This window comes from Talaromyces proteolyticus (assembly GCF_021365285.1).
Source record: "Talaromyces proteolyticus strain PMI_201 chromosome Unknown BGW36scaffold_13, whole genome shotgun sequence".
Classification (NCBI taxonomy): domain Eukaryota; kingdom Fungi; phylum Ascomycota; class Eurotiomycetes; order Eurotiales; family Trichocomaceae; genus Talaromyces; species Talaromyces proteolyticus.
In genome coordinates, this window is record NW_025764289.1 from 1079002 (window position 1) to 1094862 (window position 15861).

The following is a 15861-nucleotide window of genomic DNA, read 5'->3' on the forward strand; positions in this document are numbered from 1 at the left end:
TAACTTACCTATTTGTTTTATGTTGGCCCTTTCACTATGACCACTTACGTCTATCGGAATACACTAATGAAGATAGTCCCTGCAAAAAGAAATCGTCGTATTTGTATGCGTGTCAAGCTGAACGCTTTTTCAAAACACCCACTTGACAGAAGCTTTTATGATTAATTAAAAATGCTTTCAGGCATAGAACTGATACAACATTCTGAAATATGGTTTTTCTCTTTAAGAAGAATTTTTACCGAGAACTTACCCGGTACGGGTCTCGACGTAGGAGAGGTTTTAGCCCTCATAAGTTATTTGGTGTTGTTCATAATATCATTCCACGTTCAATATTTGATATATGTCGACACCTAGACAATCGGTAGACGAACAGCCAACAGCTGGGCAGCCATTGCGTTTGCAAAGTAGTGTATACTCTTTATAAAATCGACAATGCTTGTGATTAATAATATATGTCAGTCTAGAATCTGGCTTCTGGGAAAGGGAAGCTACTTGTAGCCAATTATAGAATCGATAGACCGCTTTTCATCTACAAAGAAACTTGTTTTTCATATACAGCGATGTTTTGTTTTGAATTAGGTGTTTGAAAGATACATGAATCTTGGCTTTGTCACAATCTACATATATACAGTTTCGGGGGTCAACATATATATAATGTGTAACGAACAAGAAGAAATTTTCCGTGACGGTATGTATTCTGAAAACTGAGATTGTTAGTAATACATAACATTTCTGACCTTTGCATACAATGTATAAGCGTAATCTATCAATAGTTAAAAGCATGACTGATTGATCATCAATTGTTATGTGTGGCCAGAGAATTTTAGACTGGTCCTTTGATAATCCTTGCAATTTCAGTTACAATACGGCACACTCTAACTCAATCGAATAAAAGACAATACCAAAATGAGTCAAAGGGTGCAACATCTAAAACTCTCGTCTACAGGTATACTAATCAATCCGTCTTCCGCTCGGATCCGCTCTCGGATCCGACTGTCGTTTCCACAAACTTTGTTATCCTAGACTAGTTCAGATCAACAAATAGCGAAAATTGAGTCTAGATCCTGCTATATGGCCAATGGAAAAGTATCCGAGGAATTCTAGACGCTGAATCGATAGCATACCATTAGTCAGTTTCACGATCATACTGTATATGCACACCGTCTTTCCATAGAAACCACCACCTCAGCTGAACGGCCTCAACGATAACAGATGATCGAATCTACTGTACCGTTTTAGCGCGACGTACTACGGGGGAATGAGGGTCGAGTCTCGACTCATCCACGCTCTTTCCCAGAAGCAGTTAAATCATGATAATGCGAAAGGGTGGTTAGCAATCGAGGCCAGTCCGGAAACGGAGAATAGTGACCGTAGAATGATTCGAAGCATCCAGGCGGAAGGGAGAGCGAGGTGATAGGCTCAAGGCCCACGATGTATTGATGTTCTTTACCCCAACATTCGGGAAATTGCGGAGAGTAGTTTGTATGGTGGTTCAGGGGTGACCCCGCTTTCAAACATGATGATATTGAACACGCAGTTTAGTGATTGGTATAATTCTAAGTACGTATGCATATTAGGTCTAGCTTTATATAGTCTTCGTTTGAGCTGCTGTTATCATTTGCTGGACAAATGCATCAATACTCGCAATAAGCGAGCTACCTGGCTACATCACTTGCCTGGCTGATATACATTGAAAGGCCTAAGTTGCTACAGCCCATCTGCTGATGCGTTAAATGTGGAGAAACGGAAGCATTGGGGTTTTATCACCTTCCTTGTTTTTGTGTCTTTGAACCTTGACTCCGGAATTCCTGCTCGTTATTTGATTAGACAGGAATAGTTCTAAATGTTTAAAAGTTATTCCTTCTTGCCTCCGGAATTCGCTCACAGGCTGGATAACTCGGCCGAGTTTCCGGGCCGAGGGAACATTGACAGTTTCCGGATGGGGTACATGTGTACAGCAACATGTTCACTCAGAATTCCTTCACAATTTAAACAGCCACTCATAACACGAATAACATCCTCAGTGTGAATATTTCTCGCGCATAGATAAGGCCTGCGTTGTTCATCTAGTTCTGCCTCTTTTTCATGTTTTCTGGTTGACTACTGCAATATGACGCCATGCCTGTGGCCCTGTGGTGTGGATAATCGCGCTAGTCCGTGGATGGCAAGTGCCGATAGTCGGAGGATCGATGGCGTAGCCGGAAGAATGGGAAACACGGAAGTGGTCTATTGGAAAACTCGTCATGGTGATTGGCTCCGAGGAGACTGCCTCGTGGCTCCGCCCAGACACCTGAAAGCGGTTAGGCAAGTGGGTTAGCGTTAGCTACGGCCGTACGTCCGTCTCATGTCTCATAAGGACGTCGTAGTATGTCCCATAGCCACAGCCGAGGATTCTTAATTCTTGCTAGTGCATTACTCGGTATTCTTTATCCACAACGGTGCGCGACCTACTGCGCACAAAGCAGCGAGCAATAAAAATCAAAGAAAGAAAGAAATAAAGAAAGAAGGACAGAGTTTGAACCAAGTTTTAGCCACATTCTTCTGCAATTCCGTCTTGCATACAGCGCCGTCGTAGCTTTCCTGTATGGGGAAATTAGCCCGTGGGCCTAGCAGGTCTTGGCGTTCGGCTTTTGTGCCGACCTTTAACGGCATAGTCGAGCCCTTCAGCATTAATAATAATTTGCACTGCTCTTTTCATTCGGCTCTCGGTTTTCACAGATCGACGGCCGTCACGTACGAGGTGCTTATTCACAGTGATATACATTTGTGCAGCTGGATAGAATCATTATTAATGTCATGGCTGTGGGCACTCGTTGTAAATTCACTTTACGGGCGAAAGGGTCGAAGATTTGCCATGCTTTCTCGCGTACCGAGAGAACCGCATCAGGATGTAGTTGTACTAACTACTAGTTTCGTGGAACAAAAGGTTAGGCCATGCTTGATATTTGTTATTAAACTGATGACAACATATCTCCTGCATGTGCAGGTAGTGGAATGTAAATCCCGCAAGTGCAAGATGTCCCACAAGTGCCAGCAAATCATGTCATCGGCATTGTGTGCGCTTGCGGTTGACCCCGATGAGAACTTGAGGCGCTTGGAGTATGCCAATAGTAGATCGCCTCCCTTTTGAGTGATTAAGATCGACCCATTGTTGTAAGTTACGCCAAACAATGCCCCCATGATTGTCGTTCATTTCCGTCGGCGCAGGGACCCTCCTGTTCCAAGCCTGCGAAAAAAAAACCTTTTTGTCTGCGTGACCGGCCCGACAGTTGCCGTCCATTGGCCTCGTAGTGCACGTCGAAAGTCAATAATAATAACAATACATAATAATGCCAAAACGGCTTCCTGTCTAGTCTCGCTAGCGGGCCCAGTCTAGAGCACGCCAGTAGTTACAGACTGCCACTCCTGCACAAGCTGACAAGCTTCTTCCCCGGGTGGACTGGGACGTAATCGGCCGGAGGTGAATGGTAGATGGGGCCTGTAATTCCCCACACCACGCCCACTGTGCTGCTGAAGACGGTCCGGGGGAGGCAAATGGCCCGACAGCCAACTCTGGGTCCAGGTCACGCTGTGGCTAGAGTGGACATCCATGCTAACCATGGGGGGATTCAACGAACATGGGGATCTGCCTCTCCTAATCCAGGATAATCAATATAAGTAGGCGCCGGCCCCGCCCCCAGGCTTTTCTGGACTTAATGGAGGATTTTCCGTGGGTTTGCTGGGCTCAACATACACACTGAATTCGTAGTCTTTACGAGCTGCCTCGCTGCCATTCATCGTCCTTCAAACTCCCGACACCCCACGGTTTATCGCACGTGCTCGCATGTGCCCGCTAGAAATCCGTGACAATGACTTCAGCACCTTCCGAAACAGAGTCGCAGAATAAGCGAAAAGCTTCGACCGCGGGCCTCTCTTCACGAGACCGACCCGTTAAACGAAGGGCTTCTCGGGCTTGTTGTTGCTGCCGTGCTCGCAAGGTTCGTTGCGATGTGGTGGAGAATGGCTCCCCATGCACCAACTGCCGCCTAGACCAGGTGGAATGCGTGGTTATGGAAAGCAAGCGCCGGAAGTACGATATTTTCCCTGCAAATGTTACCTGTGGGCCTGTTTTGTGCTGACTGATGTAGGAAATCGCGCGTGGAGGCCGAGGTCAGTAAGCCTTCGCCAGAGTCGCCCGGGGAATCCGCCGAGGACATGGCCGGGCTGGGACAACCAGGCTACGGGCTGGACGGACTGGAGCAGCATGAAGCTCTCTCGCCCTCGCAGCGGTCGGTCGATCTGGACATGAGTCAGCACATGCCGCATCTCATCTGTGCGTGGCAGGACCGCTCCTTCCATTTGTAGCTGAATGCAAACTAACCGCCTGCCTTAGATCAATCACGTGGCTCTAACATCGACGCAGGCCCTCAGCAGTCGCAGAGACGCTCGAGTGTCTCGCAACCCGTCTCGAATACCTTCAACCTGGGGTCCAATGTCACCGATGCCATCCAGCAATTGCTGGGATCCCCTCGCTCGCGCAGCGTTTTGCCTGACTACATCCGGGGCTTGCCACAACGCCTGCAGAGAGACGATGTCGAATATCTCTCTGCCAAAGGTGCCTTGACGATTCCTGACACAACACTCCGAAACGAGCTCTTGAAAGCGTACATCCACTATGTCCATCCCTACATGCCACTCCTGGACTTGGAAGAGTTTTTGCAGGTTATTGCTCGCAATGATGGCATCCACCGAATGAGCCTGCTGCTATTCCAAGCAGTCATGTTTGCGGGAACTGCTTTTGTGGACAATGAACATCTCGTCAATGCAGGCTATTCGAGTAGAAAGGTTGCCCGCAAGGTCTTCTTCCAGCGAGCTAGGGTATGTGACCATGTAGCCCCAGTCTAGACCAAATTACTGACTTGAGAAGTTGCTCTACGATTTCGACTATGAGGTCGACCGCATCTCCCTGGTACAATCCCTTCTTCTCATGACCTACTGGTATGAGACACCCGACGACCAAAAGGACACCTGGCACTGGATGGGCGTGAGCTTGTCTCTCGCCCACACTATTGGACTCCATCGAGACCCGAGTAACTCCGGCATGGGACCACGACGAAAACAAATGTGGAAGCGTATTTGGTGGAGTACTTATACACGAGATCGATTGATAGCGCTCGGAATGAGACGCCCAATGCGAGTTAAAGACGACGACTGCGACGTGCCCATGTTGACGATAGATGACTTTGAATTTAAATCATTCCCTTCTGAAGTGTTAAGTATGCTAGGGGACTGTGAATTTTTGTACAACATTGAACAGCAACGACATCTCGCCATGATGTTCATCGAAAAGTCCAAGCTGTGCCTCTGTGTCAGCAATGTCTTGTCTGCTCAGTACTCGGTTTTGAGCCATCGATTCGGCGGCACAACCGAGACTACCATGATGCTTGTTCCAAAAAAATCAAACACGGAGACCTTCCAAGTCCGAACTTGTGATGAAGACCTTGAAAGATGGCAAGCAAATCTACCTGCTGAAATCCAGTACAAGCCGCAATCCAGCAAAGAAACTCTGTCTCCAGCGGAGTCATCATTGCATCTTCACCGTGCTTTGCTGCGGATGATCTATCTTACTACATCTAGCGCTCTCCATCGACCACAGGTGCTACCAGCAAGTCCGTTCCCAACCGTAGAAGCCGAGTTACAAGAAGTGTCGCGGAACAAAGTCCGACGAGCCGCTGTTGAAATCACCAACATCGCTCAGGGCCTCCACAAACTCGACCTCACTCGCTATCTTCCAACAGCTGGCGTTACCGTCCTACTCCCTGCCGTTATTATTCATCTGTTGGACATCAAGTCCAATGATCCCAGCATTCGGATGGTCAGCTTGCAGCGTTTCTACCAATGTATGCGTATTTTACAGCGTCTTCGTGAAATCTACGCGTCTGCCGACTTTGCTACCTCATTTTTGGAAGCCGCCATCCGCAAGGCTGGTATTCAACTCAACCTGACCGGAATGGATAGCAAATCCAGTGCACCACCGGGAACGGTTCGCCCTACAGCATTGACACCACCGCCAGATTCCTTGGCACAAAAGCTGCCGGATTTGACCTATCCCCAGGCACCTACTGGCTTCCGCATTCCTGAGATGGACAGCAGCATGCCCTTCAATGCGGCGACCCCGCCACACTCGGATGGCAGCGAAAACGGTAGCTTGCAGAATTTGAACCCTAATATCTTCAACGACGAAAACAGACTCGCGTCACAACCTAACTTGAGTCTCAGTGACTTCATTGGCCTGGCTAACGACGCTGAAGTGACGCAAAACGACTTTGATGCTCTCCTCAACTATGAAGATGCGAACAATGACTTGTTTGGTTCCGACGAAAGCATGGATCTGGGTATGTCGATGGATAACCACGACCAAGACAAGGCCGACTTTGATATGAATGAGTTTACAGCAGATGGACATATACTTGGATACGAACTTAACAAGAGGAGTGATGGTATATCTATGGATTTCGAGTCAGACCTAGGCTTTGCATTGAGGCTCTGAGCTCCCGATTTCAGGTTACGATGCTGATGACGATGATGAAACTATTCATTCTATCCATTTTAATTCATTTCATTGGGATTGTATTACAATGAGTTTAATGGCCTGGTATATACAAAAGTTGAGATGACAGGCGGGACAGGTATTTTGATTTTGATTTTGACATATTTTGATACATGGTGTTTGTAAGGCGGATGGCGATGATCTTTTTTGCATTACATTTACTGAACATTATCATTCAATAAAAGAACACTTTACAAAAGCATCACTTCCTAACCTCCTGACCCTTTCACATGTCACTAACTCCCCTACCCCTCACAATCCCATAAATAATGACCGGCAAACATTCCATTCAATCGCCTCTAATCTAAACCTGGTCAAGATTAAAAGACACCCCTGAACTAGTTCCCTATTTCTCCAACACATCACCCACAATCTCCAGCAAGTTGCATCCAATCGAATCTGGGGCCGCGCCATGGCGAAGACCATAGTCTTAGGGCCGTACTAACTCTTTTTTGATAATGGGCCGGTTTTAATTTGGGGTTCATCCCCCGGGGGCCGCCAGAGCATACGGGTTGCCGAGCGCGGGAGCTATCACATGCTGGACCGAAACCCGAAGCCCGAAGACTAATCTTGCTGCTACGTCCGTATGGGAATTGTTGGGGTTACTGTAGTGGGCCTTTTCTTGCTGTTATTGATGTTGTGAAGTTGCGAGAAATAATAATAATAATGTTTGTTGGGATGCGAATATGGGAGCATGTGTGTACAACTTTATGTTTTTGGTTATTTATGCATGCAATATTTAGAATAGTTGACTACATTGTTTAGAAAATCAGATTTTAGGAATTGCATTTGTACATGAACAATTTTTTCTTATATTGGCAGTTCAAGGAATTTCCCCATAGGTAGTTCTAGAATCCGCCCCTCCAAAAAAAAAACAGCGTGGTCCAGGGACCGTACAGACTCCGGAGTATCGATTGACGGCTTTTCAGAGTCACAGTATTTCGGGATACCGAGAAGTAGGACGCGACTCCGCACAATGTGTGTCACAAGCGCTGAAAGGAACAAGGTGTCATCTAGAGCCTGGTTGTACAGTCTAAGCCAAAATTGTTTAAGTGTGGTCTTGAGTTGTCACATGCAAGTTGCACGAACAATATATTTATGAGAGCTTCTATTTTTCACATGTCAAAAAGTTGGTTTTAGTGCGTACATGACGTCACATGACAGCTGCAACTTTCGCGGTGACTTTTTTGCGTTCTTCAGCTTTCACATGCGAGAAAGGACTGTGGCTGAAACCACGCATTTAATTAAATGTTAAGTCCAATTGGACTATTGACTAGATCGTAATTAGTTCTACCCGAAATCATAATCCTGCTGGTGCTGATAGATCAGCAGACAATCGCTTCGAAATGGGATGGTCTAGCCATAGGTCAATCTGCTGCTGTCTGCATCTGATGCCTGTGATGAACTAGTTGCATAGATCTGTTTGTGGGGTGCACCATGTGCGCCCCCGTACACGTATATGAATGTCGGGGTTGTGAATATTGGGTAGTAGGACTGGAAATTGGCGATTATCGGAGAAAGCTCTGGGCAATGAGCCCCCCTCTTTATTATTTCATCTGTAAATGAAGGTGAATGTTGTTATTTGACAGTACTTATGTATGTGAAAAGTACCTTTTTTCATATTTGGGGAGTATGTCGGATTTGGCACCGGTTAAGTTGGCCATTCGAGGGTCATGTCGCCGAAAATATCCAAGTCAACTGATGAACGAAAAGGCAATTATAGCTTAACTTTTCTCTGGGGTCTGATAATCTGATCGAGAACGATATATCAGTCACCTATTGCTGATGGTTCGCATCTCGGGACGAGCAATGAGAATTGTCAGTCGCAAGAATCGTGCTAACGGATTATGTAAATGTCTGCTCCATCAGCCGCTAGATTTTAGTTTGTAGTTTTACAAGATTTCTAGCTGCTTCATAGAAACAGGCTAGCTTGGCCAGTTATGATGGTTCCACGATTTCTGCCACAGCTGATTGCGCTGTTGCGGTCGGAGTGAAAATCGGTCTACTTTGCTATCTAAGTAGACATTATATAAAACCTTTTTGTTCATAATTAAGGCTTTCAACGGAAATGAGATGGCGGGTGACTTTACGACTGCATTATCGTAAGCCTCCAAAAGTAAAAATGAAAACTGATGCTGAGGATAGGCGGCAAAGAAAGTGATGCTAGCGACGTTCAAGTAGACACCACGGCATTCTAAATTAGAAGACAGCTATTGAGAGTGAGAGGAGCTCTTTATTTGCAATTTCATGCGATAACGCGAACCTAAGGTAAGACTGCAGCGCTGCTAGACAAAGGGATCATTAGCCAATCGGTCGATTGGTGCCACCAGAGATATCGCCTATATCATTATAAATGTAAATTCTAAGCAAAAAATAGAAGGCAATTAGCCGTACTGTTTTCTTGGTCAGTTTCTTTGTCTCCCCCTGTTAGGGCTAATTCGACTAGAATTAGGGCTTTCCATTGTGGTACCATCTCAAATAGGAAATATTCAACACCGCAAACTCTGCAGTATTCAAAGAATCAAGTTAGTCGGAATACTTCTGAGGAGTATGTTTCGGTCTATTATATTTGTATGTGTTTCTTTTTCGTCTCTTTTTCGAGATTTCAAATGTTCTCTCATCCCGCCAATTCCATTAGGCTAAGATTTTGAGATACTAAGAAATAAACAATTGAGAATTAGCAACTGCGAAAGTGGTATATGTCCGTGCGGCCAGTCTGTATAAAAATCTGTTCTCACTTAATTTTTGATGCTCTCTTAATTCCAAGAACCGAAGCTCCCTAGTCGTTCAGAGCATAGAGAAACTATACTAGTATAATCGTATTGACGGAATTTAATCACTATCAATAATTACTAGCAGGATATTAGGAAATAATTTAATAACAATACTATGGGACTTGTATTCCATCAATATGTCTCGTATATCCGTAAATATATAAGTATGCCATAATATGAGCAGTTATTGTATAGTGTTCAAAGTCAACCCTATACTATACAGCGCCTTGCAAGTTCGGCTTTACATAGGTTGCAACTCTTCGACTGTTTCTCAGCGCCACTTCCACAATCCAATCCACATCTGCTTTTTGTCTAATAATGTAGTAATTTATGAGAAGTCTTGAACATTCGCATACAGAACCAGCGTTGTTTCTTGTATCGTCTATACACAGCACTTTCCAGCAAGTTCCATGCAAACGAAACAAACTATCAACCAAGAGACACTGTGGGTGCCTAAACCATCGGGCCAGTGTGTTCCCAAAAATATATTTCTATACTGACTTCTAGCTTTTTCTGTATAGCGATTCATTTATATGGTTTTATCTACAATATTTAGCATCCTGGATTTCATTGAGTAGCTGAAGAATATATAATTATGTGGAAGATACTGTAACATTTTATCTCTATATCCCCACTGACGGGAGATGTCAGCGTATGAATACACCACTACCGTCTGTAACATTTTCCTTTCCCAGTTGTATTGAATTCTTCCACTCTGACTAGACCCTCTAAATGGTCCTTTTTAACAAGGCGACAATTCCTTAGATGTCTCCTTTTTGTCATTCAAGAAAACCAGGTAGGCTCAAACTAGAAACATGATCCGGTGGGGATTCGTAGAACTGCTGATTTTGTGAAGTTACGAAGAGCTGCCTGAAGGAGGAAATACATGATATGATAATGGCTGCCAGAAAATAATTGAGGTGAAAAATAAGTACGTATTTGCACACAAAGTATTTGAACACAGCGTTGCTTCAACTTACTTGTCCCCATTTCAACAAAGCTCCATGTGAAGAGCCAGCTGCTGTCTAAACTTCCAGTAGGCTCACTGTCAACAATAACGCGTACTATTGCCATAATCATGACAAAAACCGATGCAGAGAAAATTGTAGCGAGAACAATCTTTTTGCGTAGTGGGATGCGAATGTCCCTTAAGATAAAGATTGGGATAGACAAGACTTTGATGATGTCAGTCAAATTCTTCTTGATACCGAGAGAAAGTTTTATTTCTCCGTACTCAGTAAATCAGTCAATATATCGATCGCGGAATTTGTGTAAACTATTTTTTTCTGACGAGTTATGGCGTCAAGGCTTTCACACCTTTCTTCAGTTGTTTCAGTCAATTATGCTCGGGTGAAATAGTTTAATCTGGTAAACGTGACTTACTGATGACTTCCTCGGATGCCTTTTCAAAGATACATGTAAAATCTGCATCAGTCATTGAAGGTATGAATGCTGCTATTGTAATCATGAAAACAACAATCCACCAAATTTGATGTCTTCGGATCCTGGATCCTAGTCTGTAAAAGAACGCTAAAAATGAGATCTTCACAACCCAAAGACAAAAATTGAATATCACCTGCAGAGAGGCAATAAACGGCACGAAATGATTGTAACTGGTTTGGAATTCTAGAGTCAGCGAGACCTCGCCCTCAACTGTAGATGCTATTGAGTAGATCGCTGGAGCATATACTGTCCATAAAATGGCCAGGGAAAGCAAAAGAGTCCATGCAAGAAGAACTAGGTAATCATCCATAAACAATTTCCTGAAGAATCTGATTCTGACAAAGGTCCGGAAAATAATAGTTAACAGAGATAGCCCTGTAAATAACCATATGACAACCTTCGTGATAATAACATCAGCATATACAATAAATGCTATGAATGGTTCATGATGCTTTAGCATACTAGTGATACCGATGCAGGAATCACCGGCCGATCAATCGACATTGGAAGGTTGACGTGATGTGCAATCAATTGCGAGTGAAATGAAATGTCGATAATTTTCGCGTAGGAAAATGTTTTCCTAGATAATTATGATAAAATATAAGTGGCTCGAGTGAGATTTTTGGATCAAAAACTGATCATACTAATGTTGAGAAACGAAAATATAATGTCGACTTTGCCAGTAAGCAGCTAAATTTGTTTCGTATGTTGGGATGAACATTGCGGATACACTGAGATAGCACGTGTACACAACACTTTGAATATTACAGGACACGGAGATGATCGGAGAAGTGACCATGCATGTAGAGAATGAGTTCAGCTAGAATCTCATTTTTAGTGAGTCATTACATTGTTAAGTATATGAAGAAAAGAAGAGACATACCGTATATGTTGTGTAACCATAAGCGCTTAGCCAAATATGATATAAACTAGAATTTAGGAATCAGTTTGAAATCAAAACCTATCAATTAACATACTGCTAGCTGCGTTTCTTCATACCTACTAATTTCCGTACATAAATAATTTTATGAAGGCACTGATAATAAGAGGATCCTGTCTACTTTAACCGCTTTATTATTATCAAGATCTAACTACTCGTTAGTTGCGATCTCCACATTCTTCGGGCATAATGTATCGGTCCTAATTGGTGATAAGGTGGAGCAAGGGTTGAATCTATGGATACGAGATTCAGTGTAATACAAACCTAAATTCCAGCTGAGTTGTATTAGTTCAAAGCAGTACGGGCTTCAGTGCGGTTTGCAATCGCCACGGGCCGACTCGACACCGCGTAACCATGTAGACGAACACGAATCACCCACTCCTCCCGATCTAACTCACACCAACCACCTCGTGCCAGAGACGGTAGATGCCTTTCAACTGCCGAGAATAGGATGTTGAACACTTGAAGAAGCGCCTTCAAGCCAGCCTACTAACAAACTTACTAACCCACGAGAATCCACTACGATACTGACAGATGAGATGTCCTATACTAAAAGTAATTATGCCTGGGCTCTAAGGAGACACGGCATATATCAGGACATGTATTAGTAGATTAGTGATAGCTGCCCTTTCAGCTTAGCCGCCAGGCGTTAATAAATTGTGTGTACAGTCAACCCGCTTTATAAGCAACCAAAGCGCGTAGCGGGTTGAGTTGCTTATAAAGAGGAGTTTCTTGTAAGGGGGTACACTCAATTTATATAGATTTTATATAGAAAATCAACGTCAATTTCTACAGATACACTCTATACGTCGTTAAATTCACCCCCAGGCCATATTAATCATCCCAACCCCTACCTATCCAATAAAAGGGCCTGGCGGCATAGTCGGTTAGGCTTCACCGAGCTCGCTGTCGCCATATTACACGTATTTATAATGATTTCGCAATATTTAAAGCTAAGCTCGTTCAAGCCCTCAGGAGGGTAATGCGAGATAATCAGATGAATCTAATATTGCTAAATATAGCGATTGGACCCTTTTTGGCCCCTGGGAGGCCATTTTTAGGCGTTGGAAATAGCTTTCCGAGTCTTTCGAACAGAGGCGGACTTCATTTTAAACAGATTAGTAAGGGGTGGTTAGATAATAATTCTTTTTGTATTCCCTTTTTATAAGGAACTTTGTATGGGAGACGAGAAAAATCAAGAAACAACCTTATAAAGAGGGGCTAAGGGGATTTATATGAGAAATTAATTCGGATTGGGTATAAGGAGGAGTTGCTTATAAAGGTGGTTGTTTATAAAGGTGGTTGTTTATAAAGGGGGTTGACTTATTAGTTCAAAGATAAGTAGTATTAAATCGTTAGCCTAAACCTGGTATAGGTTAGGCTACGGGAGTGGCGCTGAGAAAGAGTCAAAGAGTTGCAAACGGTGTAAAGCCGCACTTGCAAGGTGCTGTACTTCAAGTCTATATAGCATAACTGACTGCAGGCTTCTTCAAATTGTCGTGCGATTCCAATTAGTCGCTTTAGACTGCTTGAAAGCCTTCTTTCACTTATTGTTCTCGCCGACCCACAAAAATTTGTTTAAAAATAGAACTTTCTTGTCACTGGACGGACATATTCCCCGTACGTTAGGGACAAAAGAGATTTTATTTTCAGGGTACGCTGCATTTGGCCACGAGTAACTTGGTATGTAGTACGAGGCTCGTTGCTTGCGTCATCAATCCAGTAAAATTATCCTTTTTCTCTTAGGATGCAGCCATGCTAAAGTTCACTAGAAACGAAGTTCCAATTGCAATAAAATACAGTTTCGTGTCTGTTCAACACCGGAAATGAAACGATTGCGGCCATCCGTGTACTGCGCTTTTACCTAGCATCCTTGGAAATATATTGCAAGCGATTCATATGCAAGCAGGCGGGGAAATATGAAAATGAAAATAAAACATAATTGAAAGAAGACAGAAAGATTCCTACAAAAAACATCACGTCACGGTTTCTGTGGCGTAAGCCCTAAAGACGGCGTGCAGAATGATTAGAAATAGGCGTTCCGTGATTGGTCGAAATCGCGATGCAGTTCTTTGACATCGAGGATATGTCTATCAAGACAGGGATTAAATAGAATGGATGACTAGAAATGGCTGGCATACCTTATAATTCAAAAACATAAAGGCCTACCATGGAACATAGCCCTTCAAAATCAGAAAAGTTATCCTTATTCCCCCATTGACCACCACATTTATTCCCTATGACAGACCATTCCTTGGAACCTCCAATGGAGGTAATTTCACCACAAGATGCACATATTGCTAGTGAGAGACATTCGGACGCGGGAGATGTGGTGAGAGACGTCATCATTGGCTTTGCCGATGGATTAACGGTACCCTTCGCTTTAACCGCGGGCTTATCAAGTCTCGGCTCCTCTAAACTTGTCATTGTTGGTGGGCTTGCTGAGCTTTTCAGTGGTGCAATCTCCATGGGCCTTGGTGCCTACCTAGCATGCGTTACCGATAGAGACCATTACAACAATGAAATCAAGCGAGAGAGGGGCGAGGTCTCCGAGAAGCCAGAGGAGGAAAAAGAGGAGATATTCGATATCTTTGCCAGCTATGGCATAAGCAGAGCCGCCAGCCAGGGCGTTGTGGATTGCCTAGTTTTAAATGAAGATAACTGGATCAGAGTAGGTGGAATTTTGGGAAATGTGTTTTTGAACATTGCTGATGCCGTCCAGTTCATGATGGATTTTGAGCTGAGGCTTGAAAAGCCAAATGTCTCCAGAGCATGGATCTCGGCAGCAACTATGGGGTTTTCCTACTTCATGGGTATGTTCTCTTATCAAAATTGATAAACCTCTTTGGTCAGACTTTCTAACTTTTAGTGTCCATAGGCGGCCTGCTACCGATGATTCCCTATTTTGCGATGCACAACGTTACCCACGCATTATTTGTTTCCATAGGCGTCACATTTGTGATTCTTATTGCCTTTGGCTTCATCAAAAACTATATCATAATTAAAACAAAGCGGTCTGGTTTCTATGGGGCAATGCAGACGTTGTTTGTTGGTACCTTGGCTGCAGCGACAAGCTATGGCATTGTCTACGGTATTGATCATAGCAACATTGGCTGATCAGTATGAGTTCTGTTGGAAAAACGGTTCCTGTTGTTCCCTTGGTATATATGTTGATACATTATTTTATTAAACACTCCCGTTGACGTCTTTGTAAAGGCTATGCTATGTGGTCGATCTTAATTGTATGAAGTTTGATAATAAAATAATACACCAACTCTATTCTCGATATTGCCCTAAGGGTTTATTGAAAATAGGTTATGAGGGCACATATAATATATATTGACGCCTGCATTATCATGCTTGCCTGTATATTTATCTATATAGAAGAAGGAGCAGAAAGACTTTATATTGTAGAGTGTGCAACTTGTTCATATTTTCACTGCGATGAGATCAAAGGAACATTCATTCAGAATTACTATAATAGAAACTGTATGAGAAGGAGTGTTGGAACGAAAATCAACAGGAATCAAGTAATTCCCCTTTCCCTATAAATACAAATCTATGTGCGCAATATAAATGCACTAGTTCCTGAAGCATTTTAATAGACATCGCAGTTGATACTGAAGGAAGAGACATCAACCGGGATAGCAGCGGCAGGGTTTCCATCAAGATCAAAGTAGGTTTTTGTATCGCTAAGAGAAGCAAAGACTTGGCCCTCGGCATCGTTGATGTTGCAGGTGACATGTTGAGGAAATGCGGTTAACTGGACAGAAGAGGCCAGGATCTGGCCATTAGAATCGATAGCGCTATTAGCGAAGAGGCTATTAAACAATGAGACAGTATTATCGGCCCAAATGGTGGCGGAGGCCTGGTGACCGGTCTGATCATTACTGAGGGCGAAGGTGACTGTGTCAGTATCTCGACGAGCAGGCATAGCAGCCGCGGAGGCGGCGAGGAGAGCAACGGAGACAGCAATGAAGGACTTCATTTTGACGGTGTATGTAAAGTATTATAGTAATTCAAAAGAATTATAATTAGGTGTATTTTCTGGTTTGTAGGCAAGTTTTGTTTTGCTTGATAAACTTTGAATGTCGTTGATGATTTCAAAAAGCATC

The 15861-nt window shown here is 43.6% G+C and overlaps 4 protein-coding genes across 4 annotated transcripts; 3 read left to right on the plus strand and 1 right to left on the minus strand.

Annotated features, from left to right (window-relative positions):
* The first annotated feature begins 2357 nt into the window (after positions 1–2357).
* Positions 2358–3277, plus strand: BGW36DRAFT_389412 (uncharacterized protein). The gene has a single exon (XM_046217350.1). It carries the CDS (start codon positions 2585–2587, stop codon positions 3128–3130), a length of 546 nt encoding a protein of 181 aa, XP_046067034.1. The 5' UTR covers positions 2358–2584; the 3' UTR covers positions 3131–3277.
* A 423-nt stretch (positions 3278–3700) lies between these two features.
* On the plus strand, positions 3701–6942 carry BGW36DRAFT_420255 (putative C6 transcription factor). Its single transcript, XM_046219495.1, has 4 exons — positions 3701–4069; positions 4128–4312; positions 4373–4857; positions 4907–6942. The coding sequence occupies exons 1-4, from the start codon at positions 3849–3851 to the stop codon at positions 6527–6529; spliced, it is 2514 nt and encodes an 837-aa protein (XP_046067035.1). The 5' UTR covers positions 3701–3848; the 3' UTR covers positions 6530–6942.
* A 6866-nt stretch (positions 6943–13808) lies between these two features.
* On the plus strand, positions 13809–15162 carry BGW36DRAFT_328775 (Ccc1 family). Its single transcript, XM_046212781.1, has 3 exons — positions 13809–14417; positions 14469–14559; positions 14625–15162. The coding sequence occupies exons 1-3, from the start codon at positions 13986–13988 to the stop codon at positions 14861–14863; spliced, it is 762 nt and encodes a 253-aa protein (XP_046067036.1). The 5' UTR covers positions 13809–13985; the 3' UTR covers positions 14864–15162.
* Positions 15163–15344: 182 nt separating this feature from the next.
* Positions 15345–15833, minus strand: BGW36DRAFT_465683 (uncharacterized protein; the record flags this gene model as incomplete). The annotated part of the gene is made up of 1 exon (XM_046222312.1): positions 15345–15833. Exon 1 carries the CDS (start codon positions 15732–15734, stop codon positions 15345–15347), a length of 390 nt encoding a protein of 129 aa, XP_046067037.1. The 5' UTR covers positions 15735–15833.
* Between the last annotated feature and the right edge of the window lie 28 nt (positions 15834–15861).